The sequence below is a fragment of the Dipodomys merriami genome, unplaced genomic scaffold (assembly GCF_024711535.1).
Source record: "Dipodomys merriami isolate MVZ:Mamm:240054 unplaced genomic scaffold, mDipMer1.0.p SCAF_365, whole genome shotgun sequence".
NCBI lineage: Eukaryota > Metazoa > Chordata > Mammalia > Rodentia > Heteromyidae > Dipodomys > Dipodomys merriami.
In genome coordinates, this window is record NW_027205215.1 from 567,219 (window position 1) to 591,746 (window position 24,528).

At 41.8% G+C, this 24,528-nt stretch overlaps 1 protein-coding gene across 1 annotated transcript in view; it reads left to right on the forward strand.

Moving 5' to 3' along the window:
- LOC138804447 (lipoamide acyltransferase component of branched-chain alpha-keto acid dehydrogenase complex, mitochondrial-like) overlaps positions 1-24,278 on the forward strand; it is a 38,934-nt gene extending 14,656 nt beyond the window's left edge. Inside the window, exons 4-12 of the mRNA XM_069988706.1 lie at positions 3,521-3,596; positions 6,550-6,731; positions 8,777-8,898; positions 9,136-9,352; positions 10,129-10,295; positions 13,152-13,229; positions 14,798-14,989; positions 15,105-15,176; positions 20,645-24,278. Coding sequence (XP_069844807.1) covers positions 3,521-3,596; positions 6,550-6,731; positions 8,777-8,898; positions 9,136-9,352; positions 10,129-10,295; positions 13,152-13,229; positions 14,798-14,989; positions 15,105-15,176; positions 20,645-20,812 — 1,274 coding nt within the window. The 3' untranslated portion in view covers positions 20,813-24,278. The remainder of the gene's footprint in view (positions 1-3,520; positions 3,597-6,549; positions 6,732-8,776; positions 8,899-9,135; positions 9,353-10,128; positions 10,296-13,151; positions 13,230-14,797; positions 14,990-15,104; positions 15,177-20,644) is intronic.
- The last annotated feature ends 250 nt before the right edge of the window (positions 24,279-24,528 follow it).

The window sequence follows — 24,528 nt, forward strand, 5'->3', positions numbered from 1 at the left end:
TTCTCTTCAGTTTCAATTTCTGAGATAGTCTTGTTCTTTGCCATTCCTTCTCTTTCATCTCCACTCAGCTTTCAACTCCCACCAATTCTTAGAGAATTTTGGATCTCTAGCTGTAGCTCAGACATCACCAATTACCGGCTGAACATTTCTAGTGTCTTGTGGATAACTCAGATTCTACAAACTTAATCTCCTACAGTCTCTTCTTCCTGTATTTCTTACTTCAGTTACTAGGTTAGCTGGAAACCTAGAGTTGCCCTGCATTCTGTCTCACGTGAAGTCAGTTACCAAAATCTATAACTTGCACACATGACATGCTTAAATCTGTTCTCTCTGTCTCTCTCTCTGTGTCTCCCTGACTCTTTCTTGTTTATTTGTGGATTGTGTGTGTGTGTGTGTGTGTGTGTGTGTGTGTGTGTGTGTGTGTGTGTGTGTGTGTGTGTGTGTGTGTGTGTGTGTGTGCGTGCAAGTCCTGGGGTTTGAACTCAGGGCCTAGGCGTTCGCCTAGTTTACTTACTCAAGGCTAATGCCCTGCCACTTGAGCCATAGCTCCACTTCTTGTTTTTGATGTTTAATTGGAGATAAGAGTCTTATGGACTTTCCTGCCCCTGCTGGCTTCAAACCTAGATCCTTAAATCTCAGCTTCCTGAGTAGCTAGGATTTCAGAAATGAGCCACCTGTGCCCACATCTCTCCTTTTTAGACAGCTTTGAAGAATGTGTAAGTTCCATCCTCAGTCCTGCCTTCGGTGGCTTCCTGCTTTCTGTGCCCTGTTTTACCTCTGCTGCATCCTGTAGAACCCTATCTACCTGCCACACTCCTCTTGGGGACAGATTATTCTGAAACTGTACACCAAAAGTTCAGATCTCATATTTGAGATGTAATTCTATATGGACAAATGATTGCCAAATAACAAACCACTTCAGAATTTACTGGCTTGTAAATAAATGGTTGGCAGTTGAAGCTGATTTTCTGCTGTAGCATCCTCATACAGCTGGTCATTCTTAACCTTTTTTTTGGTGCCAGTCCTGGGGCTTGACCTCAGGGCTTCTTTTTGCTCAAGGCTAACACTCTACCACTTCAGACACAGTTCCACTTCCATCTTTTTTAGTAGTTTACTGGAGATACGAGTCTCACCACCTTTCCTGCCTGGGCTGGCTTTGAACCAGAATCCTCAGATCTCAGGCTCCTGAATGGTGAAGATTACAGCTGTGAGTCCCAGAATTGGTACCTTCTTGAAGGCAGAAGCTGTGAAAACCTTCGAGGCCTGGGCCCTTGAACTTACACAACTGCAGATCTACATTTTGTTAGCACAGGCAAGCCAGCCCAGCATGGTAAAATAGATTCTGTCTTTTCGTAGGAACAGCTATAAAGAATTTATGACCACATTAATTTTACCTGTGGCTCCAGAAGACATATAAAATAATGTTCAAACCTCTTCACATGATACACACAGCCTTCTTATTCTGGGCTGATTTCCACATTCCCTGTCTTCAGCCATTTTCCCCTCACCATGGTAAACACTGTCACAGTCCCATGGTCTCTCTGTACAGAGGCACCATCAGTTTCTCATTATAAGATAGATTTCCACTTCCTTATTTTAACCCTATAGTAGCCATTCTTGAGCAAAAGTCTTTGTGTGCCTCTCTAATTATTTCTTTAGTGCAAAGCCTGAAAAATAGAATTATTTATTAAGTTTGAGATATAGAATCTAAAAAGAATTTAATACTTTCAAATTTTATTTATTATGTTTATTTATGAAGCAGGGTCTTGCTATGTTGCCCAGGCTGTTTTCATACTTCTGGATCCCCGCAACTCTCTAGTCATAGCCACTGAAAAAGCTGGACTACAGGTATATGCCACCACACCCAGCTCTTACAGTTTCTATAACTCATACCAAACTCTGTAGAAAGGCAGTAAACTGAACAGCCAGCTGTGAGAGGGCCCAGATTTAGTGAATAAATAAGAGGTACCTCATAACTCATGTGAAAAGGTGTTTTGTGTTTACTGTTAATCTTATTCCTGTGCTTCAAAGAAACATTCAGAATAGGTTCAGAGTGTTACTGACCTGGAAAAGTGAGAATGCTTTATATTAACCAGAAATCCTTTATCTTTTGGGAGTGCATCATGGCATTATAAAAAGACAGAAAATAGAGAAGAGGAAAGAGAAGTGTTAGGGATCATTTGACAGAAATTAATTTGGGCATATACGAATTTCCGTCAAGTTGGCTAGATATAGAGCTGTCTTGTTTTTCGCCATAAAGAATAAGAATAGGATGGGTGCTGGTGGCTCACGCCTGTAATCACAGCTAGTCAAGTGGCTGAGAACAGAGTATCTTGGTTCAAGGCCAACTCAGGAAGGAGAGTCCATGAAACTCTTTATTTCTAATTAACCACCAAAATATACTGCAAGTGGAGCTGAGGTATAAGTGGTAGAGCACTAGCCTTGAGCAAGAAAAGCTTAGGGACAGTGCCCAGGCTCTGATTTCAAGCTCTAGATTGGAGTGCGCGCATGTGTACACACACACACACACACACACACAAGCTCTAGATTGGAGTGAGCACATGTGTACACACACACAAGCTTTTAGATTGGAGTGTGCACATGTGTACACACACACAAACACACACACACACACACACACACACACACACACACACACACACACACACACAGAGGCTGGCACCAGATCTTAGGAGGCTGAGATCTGAAAATCACAGTTCAAAGGCAGCCAGGACAGAGAAATCTATGAGACTTTTCTTTGATTAACCAGCAAAAAAGCTGGAAGTGGAGCTGTGGCTCAAGTAATAGAGCAGTAGCTTTGAGTGAAAAAAGCTAAAGGACTGTACCCAGGATGTGAGTTCAAGCCGAAGAATGGTATACATACATATAAGAAAGTTATAGAAAGTCAGGAAAGATCTAATTGAGATCTGGCCATTGGTAGTTTATTGTTTTCATTTTATAAAATGAGGATTCTGCCGGGTCCCTCTTTGTATGTATCTTTGTTCCATTTTTTCTTTTCACAACTATTGCTTCTAATGTCACTGATTTGTCATTAAGGACTTTTAACAAAGAGCTTCTGTGGTTTGAGGTTCTGGAAGGGGAGCACAGCCACCAGTGCACTCTTGAGCAAAGCAGAGTCCTTTCTCAGGGATGTGTGTCTTCTTCACCTTCAGGAGGGACGCATATAGACCAGTGAGGGCTAGCCAGCCAGATCAGCCAGATCAACCCTGGTGATCAGTGGGTAACAGATGTCACAGTCACATCACCCACATTCCAGGAATATTATTTAAGAATTTGGAAAATGTCAGTTCTGTTGCCATGTCACTAGGTTGGTATCATGGAATAATTTATTTTGAACTTTATGGGTTATCAAACATGGCTTTCTTTTTTAAAAATTAGGGTTGGCATTTTGAAACCAACTTCCAGTTCTGCTTGAGAATGTTTTATAATTTTAGAGGTAAGAATAACTAATGGTAATCTGTTCATATTTAATGATCTGATTTCTCCTTTCTCTGTGAAGCTTTGCAAGGACAGATTGTTCAGTTCAAACTCTCAGACATCGGAGAAGGCATTCGAGAAGTAACTGTCAAAGAATGGTAAGCTAATCTGAAAATATTTTTTTTTTTGCCAGTCTAGGGGCTTGAACTCAGGGCCTGGGCATTGTCCTTGAGCCTCTCTGTGCTCAAAGCAAGTGCTCTACCACTTGCGCCAAAGTGCCACTTCTGCCTTTTTCTGTTTATGTTGTACAGAGGAATCGAACCCATGGCTTCATGCATGCTAGGCAAGCACTCTACCACTAAGCCACATTCGCAGCCCCATCTGAAAACATTTTAATTAAATGGAAATAAGTATTTACTTAGAGGAATCCATTTAAGTTGAGAAACTTCTTCCTATAATAACGTAATTACTTTGTTGATAATATGTTAGGAGAAAACACATGCATTCAGGCATTTTTATTTGAATGTGATTAATAAATGACTATTACTTCCCCCTGATTGTGTGTGTGTGTGCACATGCGTGTATGTGCGCATGTGTGTGTGTGCATACACAGGTACTGGGTACTCTTCCTTAGCTGATTTACTGAAAGCTGGCTTTCTACTACTTAAGCCACAACTCCATTTCTGGCTTTTTTGTTTGTTTGCTTTTTGCTTTTTGGCTAATTTGAGATAAGAGTCTCATAGGCTTCCTGCCTGCACTGGCTTCAAACCTCAGTCCTCAGCTCTCAGCCTTTTTAAATTTTTTTTTTATTGAGATTAAGTAATTACATAAATTTTACAAATTTCACAGTATTGGGGGATAATGATACTTAAAGTCACAAACACATTTTAACCTTTATAAGGCAAATTGTCATTATCATGGTCTATAATGTTTGTGAATTCTGTGAGCTTTGACAATACAACTATTTGTTCCACATCAGGTGATTTGTACATTTCTTTCCTTTTGCTTAGTATAAGCTGTTTGTTCTTTCCCTCTCATTCCCTCCCTTCAATCACTGCCCTTGAGTTGCTTAGTTCATTTTCTTCAATGTCCATTGCAACTGATGGGCCTCTCTGTTGTATATTTTCCGTTTCCTTTTGATTCTGTGCCCTCCTCCTAGCTTCCTCAGATGTGCATATGTGTGTGTGTGTGTGTGTGTGTGTGTGTGTGTATATAGATATACATGAATATCATATATGTGGTCAAGAACATGGAGTCCTTTAGAATGATCTCAGCCTCTTGAGTAGCTAGGATTACAAGCATGAGCCACCAGTACCCAGCTCAACCATATTTTTCTGTTTCTTTGAATGTTTATTTTTTTTAATTGAATGTCTATTTTTTTTTAATTGAAAGCTAGACATTCAAAACCAGTGTAGCAAATCAAGAAATCAGTTCCTTTCCTTCCAGGATTTTTTTTTTTTTTTTTGGTCCAGTCATGGGGCCTGAACTCTGGGCCTAGGCACTCTGGGTCTAGGCGCTGTCCCTCAGCTCTTCAGCTCAAGGCTAGCACTCTACCACTTGAGCCACAGCACCACTTCCGGCTTTTTTCTTTTTTTACTTATGTGGTGCTGAGAAATCGAACCCAGGGCCTCAGGCATGCAAGGCAAAGTGCTCTACCACTGAGCCATCTTCCCAATCCCCCCTTCCCAGGATTTTTGTTGTTGCTTTTAGGATGTGAGGTGGTGGATGTTGTGGGTTTGTTTATAGTGATTTTCCTGGACCAATTCTGAAGTCTGTTTTCTCTATGCTTTGTTGCTGCTGAGATCTTTAATTAGCATAGAAGATCCAAAATGATCAGACACAGATTTCCTTACATATTTTAACCAATAAGGCTTCAACCCTTTGCCAAGACATTCTGTTTGCACATTGATCATATCTTGAATACTCTAGCAATTTCTAGCCCTCCCACAGCCTTTATTTCCTGCTTTAACTGGGCCTCAGGGTAAAGTGGAGATGATTTGATCAGGGCTCTCTCAGGTCTTTTTTGAGCATGTGCATATCTTGTAAAGAAAGACAGTAAAGATGGTGCCTGTCACTCACACCTTTAATCCTAGCTACTCAGGAGGATCTCCGTTTGAAGCCAGTCTGGACAGGAAAGTCTGTGAGACTCTTAGCTCCAATAAACTAAACAGAAAAAGCTGGAAGTTGCATTGTGGCTCTAGTGGTAGGTAGAGCACTAGCCTTGAGCACAAAGAGGCTCAGGGACAGTGCCAAGGCCCAGAGTTCAGGCCCCAGGATTGGTTTAAAAAAAAAAAGACAGTAAAAAGAAATAACGCCTTTTGTTTATTTTGTTTTACTCATCCTGGGCCTGAACTAAGGGTGTGGGGTGTGGGTAATGTCCCTGAGGGTTTTTCTTCTTCTTCTCCTCAAGGCTAGCTCTCTACCACTTGAGCCACAGCTTAACTTTCAGCTTTTTTGGTATTTAATTCAAGATAAAAATCTCACAAGCTTTTCTGCCTGAAGTGGCTTGGAACTTTTATTCTCAGATCTCAACCTAAGATTACAGACATGAGCTTCAGCACTTGGTAGGAAATAACACTTTTAAGAATGTCTTTAATAGGATCATGGGGCAAAAGTTCAGGAGACCAGACATAATGGTATGCTCCACACAAGAAATAAAAAGTGGTGTTTCATTGTTGCTTTTAATTGAGTTTTTCTAAACACTAATAATGCCAGTATCTCTTCATGTACACATTCTGTATATTATCGTTAGAGAAATTGTATTAAATATTTTACCCCAGTTGAAAAAAAAAGTCTTTAAAAAAAAAAGGTGGATCAATCAATGTTTAGATCCATGAATGGATTTGCAAAATTTTAGCCTATATCAGAGAGAATTTTTTTTTTTTTTTTTTGCTTATGTGGTGCTGAGGAATGGAACCCAGGGCCTCATGCATGCAAGGCAAGCACTCTACCACTGAGCCACCTTCCCAGCTCTGGAGAGAATTTCTTGGTGCTTCATGAGACAGTAAATTGTGGACTAGGCAGCTCCCTATGGAACTCAGCGTGGAATTTATGTTGTTATTGTGAGTGCACGTGCAAAACCACCTCGTGGCTCATGTCTTTTCCTTTCAGGTATGTGAAAGAAGGAGATACGGTATCCCAGTTTGACAGCATCTGTGAAGTTCAGAGCGATAAAGCTTCGGTTACCATCACGAGTCGTTATGATGGCGTCATTAAAAAGCTCTACTATAACCTAGACGACATCGCCTATGTGGGGAAGCCATTAGTAGACATTGAGACCGAGGCTTTCAAAGGTACTGCAAATGTGATCATCTGTTTACCAAGTTGATTACTACTGTCCTTTTATCACTGGGTCCCCACGGGAAGCAACCTTTGCTGTTCAAAGCCAGCCCAGGCAGAAGAGTCTGTGAGACTTGTACCTCCTGTTAACCAGCAAAAGGCTAGATCTGGAGCTGTGGCTCTAGTTGTAGAGCCTCAAGCTTGAATGAAAAAGCTAAGGGAGGGGCTGGGAAGGTGGCTCGGTGGTAGAGCGCTTGCCTTGCATGCATGAGGCCCTGGGTTCGATTCCTCAGCACCACATAAGCAAAAAGAAAAAAGCCGGAAGTGGCGCTGTGGCTCAAGTGGTAGAGCGCTAGCCTTGAGCTGAAGAGTTGAGGGACAGCGCCCAGGCCTAGAGTTCAGGCCCCACAACCAGACCCCCAAAACAAAACAAAAAAAAAGCTAAGGGAAAACTCAAGACTCTGAGTTCAGGCCCCAGTACCAGCACAAAAGAGAACAAAACAAACAACAACAACAAAAACAAAAAAAAAGGTAGCATTTGAGTTGTAGTGGATTGTAGTTCTGTAGTCTATGTAATCATAACTAATATTATAATCACTTAGTTTTCACAATCACATTTTTAGAATTTATAAAATATCTGACCCCTATTTTCTCTATCCATATGATAGATAATAGATAAAGAAATAGACACAATCAGAAAACTTGGGCAATTTGCTCAGTCGTCAGTATTATAGCCAAATGTATTGTTTGTAAGGTATGTATGTAATGTGAAATGAATGAAATGTGAAATCCTGAGAATTGAACCCACAGTTTCAAGTGTGTTAGGCAAATACTCTACCACTGAGCTGTACCCACAGCCCAACACAGCCACATCTCCAACCTAAAAGTGATAAAAATTTCAGTTAACCTAAAAGTGATAAAAATTTCAGTTTAGTCTTAATTGCATTCTTTTTAGATTCTATACAGGTAATATAGTGAAATCTTCCCTGCTTACACATAGCATTTTTGTGATCACCAAAGAATAAAATGTATGTAAAACATTTTGGAAATTCTTTGAAGTGTTATATAAGAAAGAGATGCTTTCATAGGCAGGCACTGGTGGCTCATGCCTGTAATCCTAGCTATTCAGGAGGCTGAAATCTAAGGATCACAATTCGAAGCCAGCCCAGGCAGAAAAGTCCATGAAACTCTTATCTCCCATTAACCACCAAAAAGCTAGGTGTAGAGCTATGGCTCAAGTGCCAGAACACCAACCGTGAATGAAAAAGCTAAGGGATGGCACCCAGACCCTGAGTTCAAGGAAGGAAAGAAGAAGCAGGATGCGGATGGGAGAGGTGGAGAGGGAGTCTTGTGAGGGAGAGATAGAAGTATTTATGGTACTAACAGGTTTTTTGTTTTTTGTTTTTTTTGTGGGGGGGGTGTCCGGTTGTGGGGCCTGAACTCTGGGCCTGGGCTCTGTCCCCCAGTTCTTCAGCTCAAGGCTAGCACTCTACCACTTGAGCCACAGCGCCACTTCTGGCTTTTTTCTTTTTGCTTATGTGGTGCTGAGGAATTGAACCCAGGGCCTCAGGCAAGGTAAGCACTCTACCACTGAGCCACCTTCCCAGCCCACTAACAGTTTTTTTTTTTTTTTTTATAGGATTCTTCATATACTTTATTTCACATTTGATTCTTTTTTTCTTTTTTCTTTTTGGCTGGTTTGTGGGGCTTGAACTCCAGGCCTGAGCTCTGACCCTGAGCTTTTATGCTCAAGGCTACCACACTACCACTTTGAGCCACAGTATCACTTACGGTTTTCTGGTGGTTAATTGCCAATAAGAGTCTCACAGACTTTCCTGCACAGGCTGCATTCAAACTATGATCCTCAGATCTCAGCCGCCTTCTGAGTAGGATTATAGACATGAGCCACCAGCACCCAGTGAATTTTAGTTATTCTAGGCCATTAAGCTTTCATATCTACCTATCATAGAGATAGGTAAATATGATCATTCATAGATGGATAGATGGATAGATACATAGATAATATTTTCACTAAAGTTAAGTGTTCCCTTGTTGCCAGATTCTGAGGAAGATGTTGTTGAAACTCCTGCCGTGTCCCATGAGGAACACACACACCAAGAGATCAAGGGCCAGAAAACACTTGCAACTCCTGCAGTTCGCCGACTGGCAATGGAAAACAATGTAAGTTGTCTTACTATTTAAGTCTAGTGTCCATGTCTAGGTCTATGAGAAGTGATAATAGCATCTGCACATTTGGGAGAGATGAGAAGACATTACCATAGAGCACCTGCCTAGCCTGAAGCCCTGAGTTCAAATCCTGTATTTCCTTTAATTTATTGGGCAAAGGTAGAGCTGTAGAAGTGATTCGAATCCATGTTTAAACTTTGATAATAGCAGGAAAATGTGTCATCTGTTTAGATCAAGTTGAGCGAAGTTGTTGGCTCGGGAAAAGACGGCAGAATACTTAAAGAAGATATTCTCAACTATTTGGAGAAGCAGACAGGAGCCATTCTGCCTCCTTCACCCAAAGCTGAAATCATACCACCTGCACCCAAACCAGAAGACAGGACTGTCCCCGGACCTGCATTTACACCACCAGTCTTCACAGGCAAAGACAAGACCCAGCCTCTCACAGGTAATCAGGACAATAGTAATTAAGGACAACAATATTAAGTTGAATGGTGAGAATCTATAGATGAATGTTTAGGATGGGATAGTTTCAGTTCTTACTAAAGGAAAAATTCAAATCCAGCAATATGTTTTAATTTTGTTCATTATTCTTTTGTGGGTTTTTTTTTTTTTTTTTTTTTTTTTTTGGTCGGTCGTGGAGCTTGAACTCGGGGCCTGGGCGCTGTCCCTCAGCTCTTCAGCTCAAGGCAAGCGCTCTACCACTTGAGCTACAGCACCACTTCCGGTTTTCTGGTGGTTTATTGGAGATAGGAGTCTCACGGTCTCTCCTGCCTGGGCTGGCTTTGAACCGCGACCCTCAGATCTCAGCCTCCTGAGTAGCTAGGATTACAGGCGTGAGCCACCAGCACCCAGCTTTGTATTTTTTTTTTTTAATCGATCCTTAAACTCAGAGCCTTGGCATTATCCTTCAGATTTTTCCACTCAAGGCTGGTGCTCTGTCACTTGAACCACAGCTCCACTTTCTGGGTTTTTGATGGTTAATTAAAAGTAAGACTCTCATAGGTTTTTCCTGCCCCATCTGGCTTCAGACAGCAGTCTTCAGAGGTCAGCCTCCTGAGTAGCCAGGATTACAGGCATGAGCCACCAGTGCCTGGCCTAATTTAGCATATACATTTTTGAAGCAATAAGCTAACATAGCTATAGCAAGGAGCCCTGTGTATGTACTAGTTTCTGGTCAGTGATACATGATCACATTTGTAAATAGTGTGGGCTGTTTTCTAGGCTTTCAGAAAGCCATGGTGAAGAGCATGACTGCGGCCTTGAGGATCCCTCACTTTGGCTACTGTGACGAGGTTGATGTGACTGAGCTTGTTAAGCTACGGGAAGAGTTGAAACCGGTCGCTTTGGCTCGTGGCATTAAGCTCACCTTTATGCCCTTCTTCCTAAAGGTGAGACTTCATTCATCTTGATCAAGGCTTAATTAGGACTTTTACATTTTGTTCTGCAAGTAGATAGTGTGTGAACTACATATTACTCCACCCACATCCTAGAGCTAACAAGGTGCTAGCCATTATGTTTTGTGTCATAAGAATTTACACAGTTGAAAGGCAGCGTCTAGTGGCTCATGTTTGTAATCCTGACTACCCAGGAAGCTAAGTAGCTACTTCTATGTTTCGAACTCAGCTCTTTTTACTGCCTGCTGGTGACCCCTAGTCTCCTTTGAAGCATAGATGGACCAGCTTTTTACTATATGAAATATCCCTCTCTTTAAAAAAAAAATTCACACATACATATATTTTTAAATTCTTTATTATCTTTAAGTGGTTATACAAAGGAGTTGCTACTTAAAGCAGTGCATGAATACAATTCATCTTGGTGAGTGTCACCTCTTCACACAAATAGATTTTAATTAGAATAATCCCCTTGATTACTCTCTTTCCTCATCCCTGGAATATCTTTTATTGTTATTTGTCTTTAATGCACCAATCTGAATGAAATAATCTGTACTACAAAAATAAAATTTAGGACATTTTTTTCTGAACTAGCATACAAATTTTAAGAACATTCATAAAATTCTACAAAAGGACCAGGTACAATGGCTCATGCTTATAATCCCAGCTATTCAGGAGGATCAAGAATCTAGGCCAACCCAGGCAAAATGTTAATGAAAACCTATTCAAAACAAAAGCCAGACATGGTAATGTGTGCCTTGATCCCAGCTAATGGGAGGCACAAATAGGAGGATCTTGGTCTGAGGCCCTGAACAAAAAAATGTGAGACCCTCCCTATCTGAAAAAAATGAAAGCAAAAAGAGAGCTGCAGTGGTAGACTACTGACTGGCCTAGCAAATCGCAAAGCCCTAAGTTCAAACTCCAGTACCGCCAATAAAGAAATAAGTATTGCACGGGGAAAAACAACCTAATCCTTGGGCTCTTGTATTTTCTTTTTTAAATCTTTGTGTTACTCTCATAACACTTACGTGTGACCCTTGATTTTGTACATAAAGAAGCTTCCAAGTCATGTAATTAAAGATTTGTAACATGTCTTTTCATTGTATTTGCATTCCACTGTTTTACTTTCTCAACTCTAGCCTAACAAAACCCAGGAAAGAAAGCCTTCTGTGTAGTCAGAGCTTTTTCCCTTGCTTTTTATTTGTCAGTTATGGCCTTAGACTCAGGGCCTAGGCGCTGCCCCTGAGCTGTTGTTGCTCAAGGCTAGAGCTCCACTTTGAACCACAGCTCCACTTACGGTTTTCTGATGGTTAATTGGAAGAGAAGAGTCTCACAGACTTTCCTGCCCAGGCTGGGTTTGAACCACGATCCTCAGATCTCCTCAGCCTCCTAAGTAGCTAGGATTACAGGTGTGTCACCAGCGCCTGGCTTCCCTTCTCTTAACTGAAGGATTTTATTTCATTTTTCTTGTCTAGACCTCTGACCCACAGACAAAACTAACTACACAAAAAGAGTAAAGAACTCTTTTTTTTTTTTTTGCTTTGTGCTAATACCTGGGGTTTGAACTCAGGGAGTCTGGCTGCTGTCTCTTAGCTTTCCTCTCTCTCTCTCTCTCTCTCTCTCTCTCTCTCTCTCTCTCTCTCTCTCTCTCTCTCAGCTAGCATTCTACCACTTGAGGCACGCCTCTACTTTTGGATTTTTTTCCTGGTTAATTAGAAGTAAGAGTCTCCTAGACTTTCCTGTCCAAGCTGAATCTCAGATCTCAGACTCCTGAGTAATTAGGATTGCAGACATGAGCTGCAAGCGCCCAGCTAAAGAACTTTCCATGGGACTAGACCAGGGCTTTGGGGTATGCGGATCCTTTGAAGCATTTTTGTCTTACAATCTTCTAAATTTCATATGAGGCATGACCACTGAATGCAATGTGCAAACCTTGTTTGTGAGGTCTATGAATGGACAGAAAACCTATCAAGACCGTTTTGTGCTAGGGAAACAGGAAAATCAGCACACGATGGGAAGGAGAGGAGTGATCGTAAGGAAAACCACAAGGAATGGGGGGCTCTGAGCAACACACAGAGGAAGGAAGGAAGACTCAGGTCCTAAAGCCCAAGGGGACCGGCTCTGCGCGTCACTTGGCCAAGGGCACCAGGTAGAACACGATTCCTTTTCGATCAGGGCACTTAGAAATCCTTATCCTTGATGATCTTTCTGCTCAGGGAAACAACTTTCCTCTGTTTTTCTATTTTAATACACTAATGTGCTTTTGAACTGCTGGTTGTTTCTCAGAAATTCCACCCCACTCCCCCTACCCCCGCCCCGGTCTTGAACTCAGGATCTGAACACGGTCCCTGAACTTCTTTTGCTCAAGGCTGGCACTCTACCACTTGAGCTATGATTCCACTTCCAGTTTTTTTGGAGGTTCATTGGATATGAGAGTCACAGATTTTCCTTCTTACACAGGCTCTGAACCTTCGATTCTCAGATCTCAGCTTCCTGAGTAGCTAGGATGATAGGCATGAGCCACCAGAGCCTGCCTCTCATAGAAATCTGAAGACTATATGAAATAAAGGAAATCACTCAGAACTGGGACATTTCCTTTGGAATTTTGACAGTTTAAATAGTTAACTTTGATGTTTACAAGCTGACTACCTTATCCTTAAATGATCAGGGTGACCTAATTGTATCTTGGTTGTTGGTAACAAAGGAAGTAATATACCTAGGAACCTGGAATCTTAAATTAAACTAAACATAAATAAGAGTTCTCCCCCTCTCTCCTTTATACCTCTTTTTTCCTGGAATCCTGTATTTTTCCTGAGTTGTAGTGCTAACACTGTATTCTCTTCTGATACACAGGCTGCTTCTTTGGGATTGCTACAGTTCCCCATCCTTAATGCTTCTGTGGATGAAAACTGCCAGAATATAATATACAAGGTGGGCTATCTGTTGTAAAAATAGTTATTATAAATAGAAGATGGTACAAATATGTTTATAGGCTAGAGATATGTCCATCATACTTCAAGTCATAATCTTTTTTTTTTCATTTTGTCAGCTGTGGGTCTTGAACTCAGGGTCTTGGACGCTGCCCTTGAGCTTTTTCACACAAGGCTAGCACTCCACCACTTTGAACCACAGTGCCACTTCCAGTTCTCTAGTGGTTAATTGGAGATAAGAGTCTCACAGACTTTTCTGCCTCGGCTGGCTTTGAACTGTGATCCTCACATCTCAGCCTCCTCAGTAGGCAGGATTATAGGTGTAAGCCACCAGTGCCCAGCCTTAGCATAACATTTTATAGATATTGGTACAGGTGTCAAATGTTTTCTAGAAAGGCCACACCACCTTACATTTCCAGCAATAATACGTATCTGGTTCAAAGCCAGCCCAGGCAAGAAAGTCCGTGATACTCTTATCTTCAACAAACCACCAGAAAACTGGAAGTGGCGCTGTAGCTCAAGTGGTACAGTGCTAGCCTTCCTTTTAATTTTGATTTTATTTTATTTTGTCAGTCGTGGGGCCTGAACTCTGGGCCTGGGTGCTTGTTCCTCAGTTCTTCAGCTCAAGGCTAGCACCCTACCACCTGAGCCACAGTACCACTTTCGTCTTTTTCTGCTTATGTGGTGCTGAGGAATCAAACCCAGGGCCTCATGCATGCAAGGCAAGCACTCTACCACTAGGCCACCCTTCCAGCCCCTTTTAATTTTTTAAATGAATAAATTAATTTTTTTGTATGTATGCTGATCTTGAACTCAACATCTGGGCACTACCTCTGAGAATTTTTTATTTTTATTTTTATTTTTTGCTTCAGACTAGTTTGCTCTACCATTTGAGCCAGATCTCCACTTCCTGCTTTTTGGTGATTAATTGGAGATATGAGTCTCATGGGCTTTCCTGCCTATGCTTGCTTTAAACTACAATTCTTAGATTTCAGCCTCTGAGTACCTAGGATCACAGGTGAGAGCCACTGGAGCCTGGCTTAAAAATTATTTTAGAAGTATTTCTTTAAACCCTGTCTATTCTGGTGAAAATAGTTTTATTATTTATTAGTTTTGGGTTTTTTTGGGGGGTGAGGGTGGGAAGGGGCTGGTCCTGGGTTTTGAATTCAGCTTTATATGTTCTCACTTGGCTTTTTTTGCTCAAGGCTGGTACTCTACCACTTGAATCACACCTCTGCTTCTAGATTTTTGCTGATTAACTGGAGATAGTCTCACAGACTTTCCTGCCTATGCTGACTTTGAACCGAGATCCTCAGACCTCAATCTGCTAAGTAGCTAGGATTCTAGATGTGAGCCACTAGCACCTGGCTTTCTTTATATTTTTGATTTTGGTATTTTTGAGATAAGATCTTGCTATATAGACATATAGATAGCTGTCCTGTTTCAGCTTGCCAAGGGCTGGAATTACAGGTGTACACTGCCACGCCTGGCTTAGTGAAAATGATGAACGTATATCCTATTATTATTTGTGAAATAAATCATATATTTGTATATATATTTTCCTTTTAGGCATCTCATAACATTGGGATAGCAATGGATACTGAGCAGGGCTTGATCGTCCCTAATGTGAAAAATATTCAGGTCCGCTCTGTATTTGAGATTGCTGCAGAGCTGACCCGCTTACAGAAATTGGGTTCATCAGGTCAGCTCAGCACCCCAGACCTCACTGGAGGGACATTTACTCTTTCCAACATAGGATCGGTGAGTTGACATGCTCAGATTCATAAGCCATCACTTCTAACTATATGATCAGTTAAAAATAGTGCCATTTGCGGTATGTGTCCTGAAAGCCTCCTATCTCTGCTCTTTTTTGAAGATTGGTGGTACCTATGCCAAACCAGTGATTCTGCCCCCTGAGGTAGCCATTGGGGCCCTTGGATCGATTAAGGTATGTGTAGTAAGTAATTAAGAGCCATTTAAGTAGGTTGCAGAAATTGAACTCCAAGAAGATGAATCATTTCTTCTGAGGTTTTTCCCCTGGCTTGTTAAGTTTGAGTTTGTGGATCTGGTGCAGTAAGTCAGATGTTTCTTCTGGAGAGCTCCACCAGCAATTCTGGTAGCTGCCTGTCCATACAGGCATAACCATAAATTCAGCCAGTCTGCTTCTATCAAAATATATTGGGCTGGAGGATGATTTGAGTGGTAGGGCACCTAGCTTAATAAATATGAGGCCCTAAGTTCAAATGTTTTGGTGCTGGTCTTAGGGCTTGAACTCAGGGCCTGGGTGCTGTGCTAGAGAGGGAGTCTAACAAATTTTTCTGTGGAGGGTGGCTTTGAACCTCCATCCTCCAGATCTCAGTCTCCTGAGTAGCTCAGATTACAAGTGTGAGATATCAGCAACTATCATGAACTTTACTTTCTAGTAAATAACAATTTGGGTTGGTTTACTATTATTATTAGGCATTCTGAAATTTTTAAAAGAAATGCTTTTCTGCCAGGTGCTAGTGGCACATGCCACTGAGGATCACAGTTCAAAGTCATCCCAGGCAGGAAAGTCTATGAGATTCCTATTTCCAAATAACTACCCAAAAAGCCAGATGTAGAAGTGTGACTCAAATGTTCGAGTGCCAGCCTTGAGCAAAAAAGCTCAGGGACAACATTCAAGTCCCAAGACTGGTACACACACACACACACACACACACACACACACATACACACACACACACACACACACACACACACACCATTCACACACACACACACAACGTTCAAGTCCCAAGACTGGTACACACACACACACACACACACACACACACACACACCAGTAAAAAGCCACGTCCCAAGACTGGTACACACACACACACACAGACACCAGTAAAAAGCCAGGCCAGAGGCATGGCTCAAGTGGTAGAGCACCAGTTAAGCAAGCAATTGGACATGAATCCCTTAATTCAAACCCAGAGCAACCAAAAAGAAAAGAAAAATACAATTTAGAACTTTTTTTTTTTCCTCAAACTTTACTCATGCTCAAGAATCATTGCAAGAGCTGGTCACAAGTGCAGAGTGGGGCTGGGAAGGTGGCTCAGTGGTAGAGTGCTTGCCTTGCATGCATGAGGCCCTGGGTTTGATTCCTCAGCAATACATAAGCAAAAAGAAAAAAGCTGGAAGTGGTGCTGTGGCTCAAGTGGTAGAGCACTAGCTTTGAGCTGAAGAGCTGAGGGACAGCGCCCGGGCCCAGAGTTCAGGCCCCACTATCGGACCAAAAAAAAAAAAAAAACAAGTGCAGAGTGCTTGTTCTTGGAAGCAGAGTCCCCAAAATTTATAGTTAGAGCAAGAACCCAGGTGATTCCCACAAAGGCGTTGTACCACCATGTTTCCAGAGACTCTGGATTAAAACTAGGGTGCAGCTGGAGCTAGGTGGCTCGCACCTGTAATCCTAGCAGTTCAGGAGGGTGAGATCTAAGGATCATAGTTCAAAGCCAGCCTGGGCAGGAAAGATTATGAGACTCTTTAGATCTGATTAACTGGCAAAAAGCTGGAAGTGGAGCTGTGGCTCAAGTGGGAGAGTACTAGCCTTGAGCACAAATGCTCAGGGACAATGCCCAGGCCCTGATTTCAGATCTGGCACCAAGAATGAAAACAACAACAACAACAACAAAAACAAAGCAAACAAAACAACTGGGGTGTAATGATTCTTATCTAGGACTGTAAAACCATCTGGAACTTGAAAAATGTGTCCATTGGCTAATCTCACGCCAGCTGATCAGAATTTGAAGAAATGGGCATTGGGTTTCCAACTAACTCAGGGCTGAGAAACCCCTCATGCCACCTTCATTCTGCCATCATTTTATGCTACTGTTACCACTTTGGCCTTGGTTAACCTTTCTTCAGCTCTGTGCTTGTGATGTTTCCACACTGAACATATCTGTTACTGTCTTCATGTGGTTTTTGGGAGCAGGGAGTGGGGTGGTTTTTTTTCGGTGTCAGTTCTGGGGCTTAAATTCAGGGCCCATCTACTGTCCCTGACCTTTTTTGCTCAAGGTTAGTCTTCTACCACTTCTACACTTCCAACTTTTTATTGGTTAATTGGAGATAAGAGACTCATGGACTTTCCTGCCTGAGCTGGCTTCAAACTGAGATCCTCAGATCTTAGCCTCCTGAGTAGCTAGGGTTACAGGCATGAGCCATTGGCGCCCGGCTTCCATGTGTTTCTTACTTCACATGGCAACTCAACCTTTCACAGATGGAAGTGGCATTATGGCTCAAGTGATAGAATACTAGCTAGCTTTGAGCAAAAAAGAAGCTCAGGGACAGAACCCAGCCCTGAGTTCAAGCCCCAGGAGCAGCAAAAACAACAACTTTCACAGACACTATCCTTGAACCCCTCTCTGATTGGCTTTCTAGCAGATGGTTCTAGCTAGTATGTTATCTGCTTCTGTTTCTCTCCCTCCCCCCCCCCCCTCTCTCATTTTTTTTTTCCTTTTTTGTGCAGGTACTAGGCATTGAACTCAGGCCTTAGTGTTGTTCCTTAGCATTTTCACTCAAGACTGAAGCTCTACTACTTGAGCCACACTTCTACTTCTGGCTTTTTTTTTTTAATTGAGTAATTGAAGATAAAGTCTCATAGACTTTGTTCCTGGGCCGGCTTTGAACCTTGATCTTCAGATCTCAACTTCCTGAGTAGCTAGGATTCCAGGTGTGAGTCACCTGTAGTTGGGGGTGAGGGAGGGTGTAGAGAAGGGCAGGGGACAGAGAGACAGGATTCTAGAGTTTGACACCACCTCCTTGCTCTTGCTAGGCGCTCTACCTCTGGATCCATTCCCCCAGCCCTTTTTATTTTGGTTATGTTTTGAGATAGAGTCTGCGTTCTGCCCAGGCTAGCCTGGACCGCAATCTTATTTCCATTTCCCACCTAGTAAGGATGCTGTTCAGCTTTTCGTTGATTGAGATGAGCTCTCATGAACTTTATGCCCAGGCTAGCCTCAAACCACAATTCTCCCAATCTCTACTGCTGCAGTAGCTGTGAGTCCCCTCAGCTGCCTCCTCCCTCTTCTTAAAGTCCGCTTGATCTTCTTGCAAACAGAGAAGGTAGAGAAAAAAAGGAAATGGCTTGTTCTTTGCCAACCAGGAGTTGTCTCTGGGTGGTAATTGCTCCGTTACTTAATTCTGTTTCCAACCACAAGTCAGCATTTGATGGCTCACCAAAGTTTGGCTTCCTAGTTTCCAAACTATCAAACGGGTTTGATAAAGTTTGGTTTTTACTTTAAGCTATTTCCTTCTAAATGAGTTGTCTGTAACATATATGTATATTTACATATACAGTTTGGCAATATATATACACATAGATATACATAGATGTGTGTGTATGTATATACATATATACATATGTATATATAGAGAGAGAGCAAGAGAAACATAATATGAACTTTACGTACTTTCACGGTCTGGTATGGCCATCCCCATTGATCATGCGTAAAGCTGCACTCTGTACCCCCGACCGCTTCCATCTTCCTCTCCACCCCCTCGCAACTCCTCTGTACTTCCCGTCTCTGCTTTTGACTATGCTGGTACTTCATAAAAGTGGAATCATACAACATTTGTCCCCTTATGTCTTTGTTAATGTCTCTTCGCATATTTTCAAAGTTCATGGTATAGGTTGGATCGTCATTTCATTTGTTTGTGAAAGCTAAATAATATTCTGTTAAGTATACTGTGTTTTTGTTTTTGTGTTGTCCTGGTACTGAGGCTTGAACTCAGGGCCTGTGTAATCGATGTTTGGTTTATTAGTCCATCTGTCTATGAGTATTTCGGTTCATATTTTTCCATCATCTAGGAATACTGCCACAGGAACAGCAGTCTACAAATACCTGCTTAACAGATGTTTTAATCATTTCATCCATGATTTCTTTTTTTTCTTTTTCTCCTTTTTTTCCTTTGGCTTTAGGCAAAATAAGTTTTCATCTGTTAATTATTGCTGTTTGTATAGTTTTGCCAATTTGGGTATATTTGTGTGTGTGTGTGTGTGTGTGTTTACAGATCTAAGACACCACTTATTTTTAAAATAAGTTTTTTATTGTGAAAATACTGTACAGAGGGGTTACAGTTACATGAGCAAGGTAATGAATACATTTCTTTTCCAGCATTGTTGCCTCCTCCCTACCATCCCTTCCCTCCCACCTCCTCAACTACTCTCCCCCCCATGATTTCTTTAAGATATGAAGTATGGTTTTTCTTTTCTTTCTTTAATATGTGTGTGTGTGTGTGTGTGTGTGTGTGTGTGTGTGTGTGTGTGTGTGTGTGTGTGTGTGTGTGTGTGTGTGTACACATGTGCGTGTGCTTGTGTGGCAGTATTCAGGCTTGAACTAGGCCTAAATTCTTGTTTTGCTTTTTCTTTGCTGGGCCTGGGCACTATCCCTGAGCGGCTTTTGCTCAAGGCAAGTACTCTACCACTTGAGCCACAGCACCACTTCCAGCTTTTTTCAGTAGTTTATTGGAGATAAGAGTTTCACAGAGTTTCTTGTCCTGGCTGGCTTTGAACCGCTATCTTCAGATCTCAGCCTCCTGAGTAGCTAGGATTTACAGGCGTGAGCCACCAGCGTCTGGCTTACTTACCTTTTTCTATACAAGGCTGGCATTCTACAACTTGAGCCAGACCTCTGCTTCCAGCTTTTTGCTGGTTAATTGAAGATAAGAGCCTCATGGATTTTTTTTGTCTCGACTGGCTTTGACATTGATCCTCAGGTCTCAGCCTCTGGAGTAGCTAGGACTACAGGAATGAACCACCAGTGCTGGACTGAAGCACATTTCTTAGAACAGTCTTCATTATGATCTAATATAACCTCTATTGGATAAAGGCAAATATTATTTAATTCCTCCCTCTTTTTGTCTCATCTCTGCTTTGCTCTCTTCTTTTTGCTATAAATTACAAGCTTTCTCCCCCACCCCACCCTCCACTGAGACCATGCCTTCCTCTAACACTCCGGTCTTGTTCTGGTCTTGTCCCTCCCATGTCCTGCTTCGGGCATCTACACAGTCTGTTCTCTCATTGTCTTCAGTGAGGAGCCTTAGTATCTTAAGTGTTTTAATATCCTAAGTGTGTGTCTCCCTAGAGCCTATAATAGTACTTAGCACATAGCGGGTGCCCATTAAAAATGGTTAAAATACTTGATCTCTGAGATGATATTTCATATAAGCATGGAAACTATGGGACAGGAGGCACCATGGAGAAACTGACAGCTTGGGATCTGTCCTCCCAGGCAGGAGAAATGGGAGCTAGCATTTTCAGAAGCCACGAGAGCCGCCCCCTTCCTCTCTGTAGGGCAGAGGGTTTGCCCAAGCTACACCATTGTCATCTAATCCTAAGCTTCTGAGTGGGTGAAAGTTCATTCCTTGTTTCTTGGCTCAACTTGTTTCTAGGTTCTTCCCCGATTTAACCAGAAAGGAGAAGTCTATAAAGCACACATAGTCAACGTGAGCTGGTCAGCTGATCATCGAATTATTGACGGCGCTACCATGTCACGCTTCTCCAACTTGTGGAAGTCCTACTTAGAAAACCCAGCTTTGATGCTACTAGATCTAAAATGAACACTTGTAAGACATCTTTGAACTTGCAAAGAAGATGTAAAGCCTAGCTGTGCCAAGCTCATATTCTTCACTACAATTTGTACCATAAATGACTTGTATTATGCGATTGGGGTTCTAATGCACAATAGCACTGTTCTATGAGACTTTTGTGGAAAATGAATAATGGTGGGCTGGTTCCTATGGGTTTTCCCATTTTATAGGTCAGAGTGTGGCTCCTTAATATGGTGCGGAAGTCTGTGTCAAGGTCAAGAAAACAAAATTAGAGCTGGGAATGTGGCTTAGTGGTAGAATGCTTGCTTAGCATGTACGAAGCCCTGGATTCAATTCCTCAGTGCCATATAAACAGAAAAAACTGGAAGTGGCACCATGGCTCAAGTGGTAGAGCGCTTGCCTTGAGCAAAAAGAAGCTTAGGGACAGTGCCCAGGCCCTGAGTTCAAGCCCCAGGACTGGCAAGAAAGAAAACAAAATTACTGTTACTAGGAGACAAGTGACTATATGCATACAGTATTTGCTATTTCTTTTGTACTGAATAACTGATTCTTTCTGAAGCTTTTAAATTATATTTAGTTGGAAAATGAATATACATACAGAAATATTTTTCATTTCCCTACAATCATGTGAACTGTTTCATAAAATAAGTGCAATTATCCTGATCTTTTAAGATACCCTGCAGTCTATTGTGGATCGTCTGTAAATGTTTTATTCTGAAAATTTGACATCTTTTTCAAGAGAAATTATAGCTTGGTTTTAATTGTAATTTTATAACCAGTAAGGTGTTAAATATGTTATTGGTTTTAGAATTTTAGCAATGCTTCTGCATTTTGTTGGAAAGCACTTAGCCTTTACAAAGTCACTCGTGATAGGGAGGTACTTTAAAGGTAGCAGCTACTACATTTAATTTACTTTTTAATTTTCTGGATCTTCAGCTAAAAAAAATAGGAATTTGCTGAAGAGGAATGTGAATAAGGGGAGATAAAGGGAAATCATGGACAGAAAAATGAAATAATAAATTTTATATAGAAATGAAGACTTCACATGATCACTTTGTTAAAGGTTCACTTTAATCAGAAATACCGTCAGAGCCAGGTGCCAGTGGCTCTCGCCTATAATCCTAGCTACTCAGGAGGCTGAGATCTGAGGATCACAGTTCAAAGCCAGCCTGGGCATGAGACTCTTATCTCCAATAAACCACTAGAAAACCGGAAGTGGTGCTGTGGCTCAAGTGATAGAGCGCTAGCCTTGAGCTGAAGAGTTGAGGGACAGCGCTCAGGCCCAGAGTTCAAGCCCCATGACCTTAAAAAAAAAAAAAAAAAGACCATCAGGCTTGGAGGCATGGCAAGCTGTAGAGCACCTGCCTAGCAACTGAGAAGTGCTGAATTCAAATCCTAATGCCACTAACATTATATGTGTGGGTGTATATAAATGTATATGTAACATCAAGATGAATCTATTTAAGCTGGTTAACCATGGCTTTTGTCTGTACTCCTAGCTACTGAGGAGGCTGAGACCTGAGGATTATGGTTTAAAGCCAACCTGGACAGTAAAGTCCATAACACTATCTCCAATTAACCACAAAAAGGCTAGAAGTGGAGCTGTGGCTTAAAGGATAAAGTGGAAAAGCCAAGGACTATGCCCAGGCCCTGAGTTCAGGCTTCAATACTGGCATTTAAAAAACAACTGGGCACCAGTGGTTCATGCCTGTAATCCTAGCTGTTCAGGAGGCTGAGATCTGAGGGTCGAGATTTGAAGCCAGCCCAGGCAGAAAAGTTCACAAGACTCTTATCTCCAATAAATTACTCAGAAAAAAACAGAAGTGTCACTATGACTCAAGTAGTAAAGTGCTAGCCTTCAGCACAGAGGCTCAGGGACAGTGCCCAGGCCCAGAGTTCAAGCCCCAGCACTGGCCAAAAAAGAAAGAAGAGTAGTCCTGGGCTCGAGGTTGTATACAACTTGTTCAGTTGAAGACCACATGCCAAAATTAGTTGTTCAAATGAAATTTTGTGACAAAACATTTTTTTTCAAAATGGGAATGCAAATAACCAGTGAGCTGTTTATGGTGGCTCACATTTGTAATCCTAATTTTAAGGGAAGATTGCCATTTGAGGTCAATCCATGGAGAAAGTTTGTGAGAATACTCCTTTTCAACCAATAAATGCTAGGCATCTGATGGAGGCATAGAATTCTAGTGTGTGTGTGTGTGTGTGTGTGTGTGTGTGTGTGTGTGTGTGTGTGTGTGTGTGTGTGTGTGTGTGTGTGTGTGTGTGTGTGTGTGTGTGTGTGTGTGTGTGTGTGTGTGTATCACATTTTCTTGATCCATTCATCTACTGAGGGGCATCTGGGTTGGTTCCATATCTTAGCTATGGTGATTAATGCTGTGATAAACCTGGTTGTGCTGGTAGCTTTAGTATGACTTGTTTGTGATCATTTGGGTAAATGCCCAAAAGAGGGGTTACTGAGCTCTATATGGACTCTTTTGAGGAATCTCCATACTCCTTTCCAAAGTGGTTGAACAAGTGTATACTCCCTCAACAATGCAGTATTGTTCCCTTTTGGCCACATCCCCTCCAGCATCTTTTGTTACTAGATTTCTTGATGATAGCCATTCCAACTGGAGTGAGGTGGAATCTCAATGTTGTCTTTATTTCCATTTCTTTTATGGCTAGAGAAGTTGAGCACCTCACATTTCTTCTATGTGGCACATATAAATAGGAGGCGCACAGTCCAGGCTGGATTAAGAGGAAAAGAAGTCACTACTTGGCAAATAACAAAAGCAAAAAGGACTGGAGGTGGGGATACAAGTGGTAAAGCAGCTGCCTAATAAGCTCTGATTGGCCCTGATTTCAAAGCCTCGTACCTCATAAATAAACAGATGTTGTTATTTAAAGCATTCAGAGCTGGGTTATGGCACATAGGGCTGTAATTCATCCTGCAGGAGACTTATGAATGAGTTCCTGTCTTGGTTTTCAAAGGTGCCTGTAATCCTTGTTACTGACATCAGAAGGATGGTGGTCCTTGGCCTGGGCAGCCTGGACAGAAAAGTTCACAAGACTCCATCTCAATGGAAGTAAGCTTAGTGAGGTGGCATCAGCCCTCATCACAGAGATGACCCGCATATAAGTAGATTAGGTCCTGGTGCACACCTATCCAGGAAGCCAGAAACGTACCCGAGACATAGCTCAGCAACAAGTCCTGTCTCCTTAGTGTGGGGGTATTGAGTTCATACCCCAGTACTGCCAAAGGAAGAAAGAAAAGGATAGAAAATCAGATGGTATGGAGTCTTATAAACAAAATAAAACATGCCATATAATCTTGTAACTGTTACCTTTTTATGTATTGACCTGTATACATAGCTATTTGATATAAATGGAATTAGAGTCCACTGTCTACAGTTTGATTTTTTTTTTCAATTTATATTCTGGGTAACTATGTCAATAAACAATTCCACATTACTATGCTTTTAAGTGACTGATAATACTCTATTGTTTGTATTTATTACACATTCAAAGGGAGATATATAGAGAATTGAATCAGTACTTCACAACCGAGCCCTCCCATCCTGGTGTCTGCAGAGCTCAATCTCAGCCTACGTTAGTCCCTGCAGAGTAGAACCAAAGGAGGAAGGAGTACAGTGACAACCAGCCCCTGGGCCCTGGCCTTGCATTCCTGCCCTTGGATCCCTACCTTGCATCCCTCAGCCTTAGACCTCTGGCCTCAT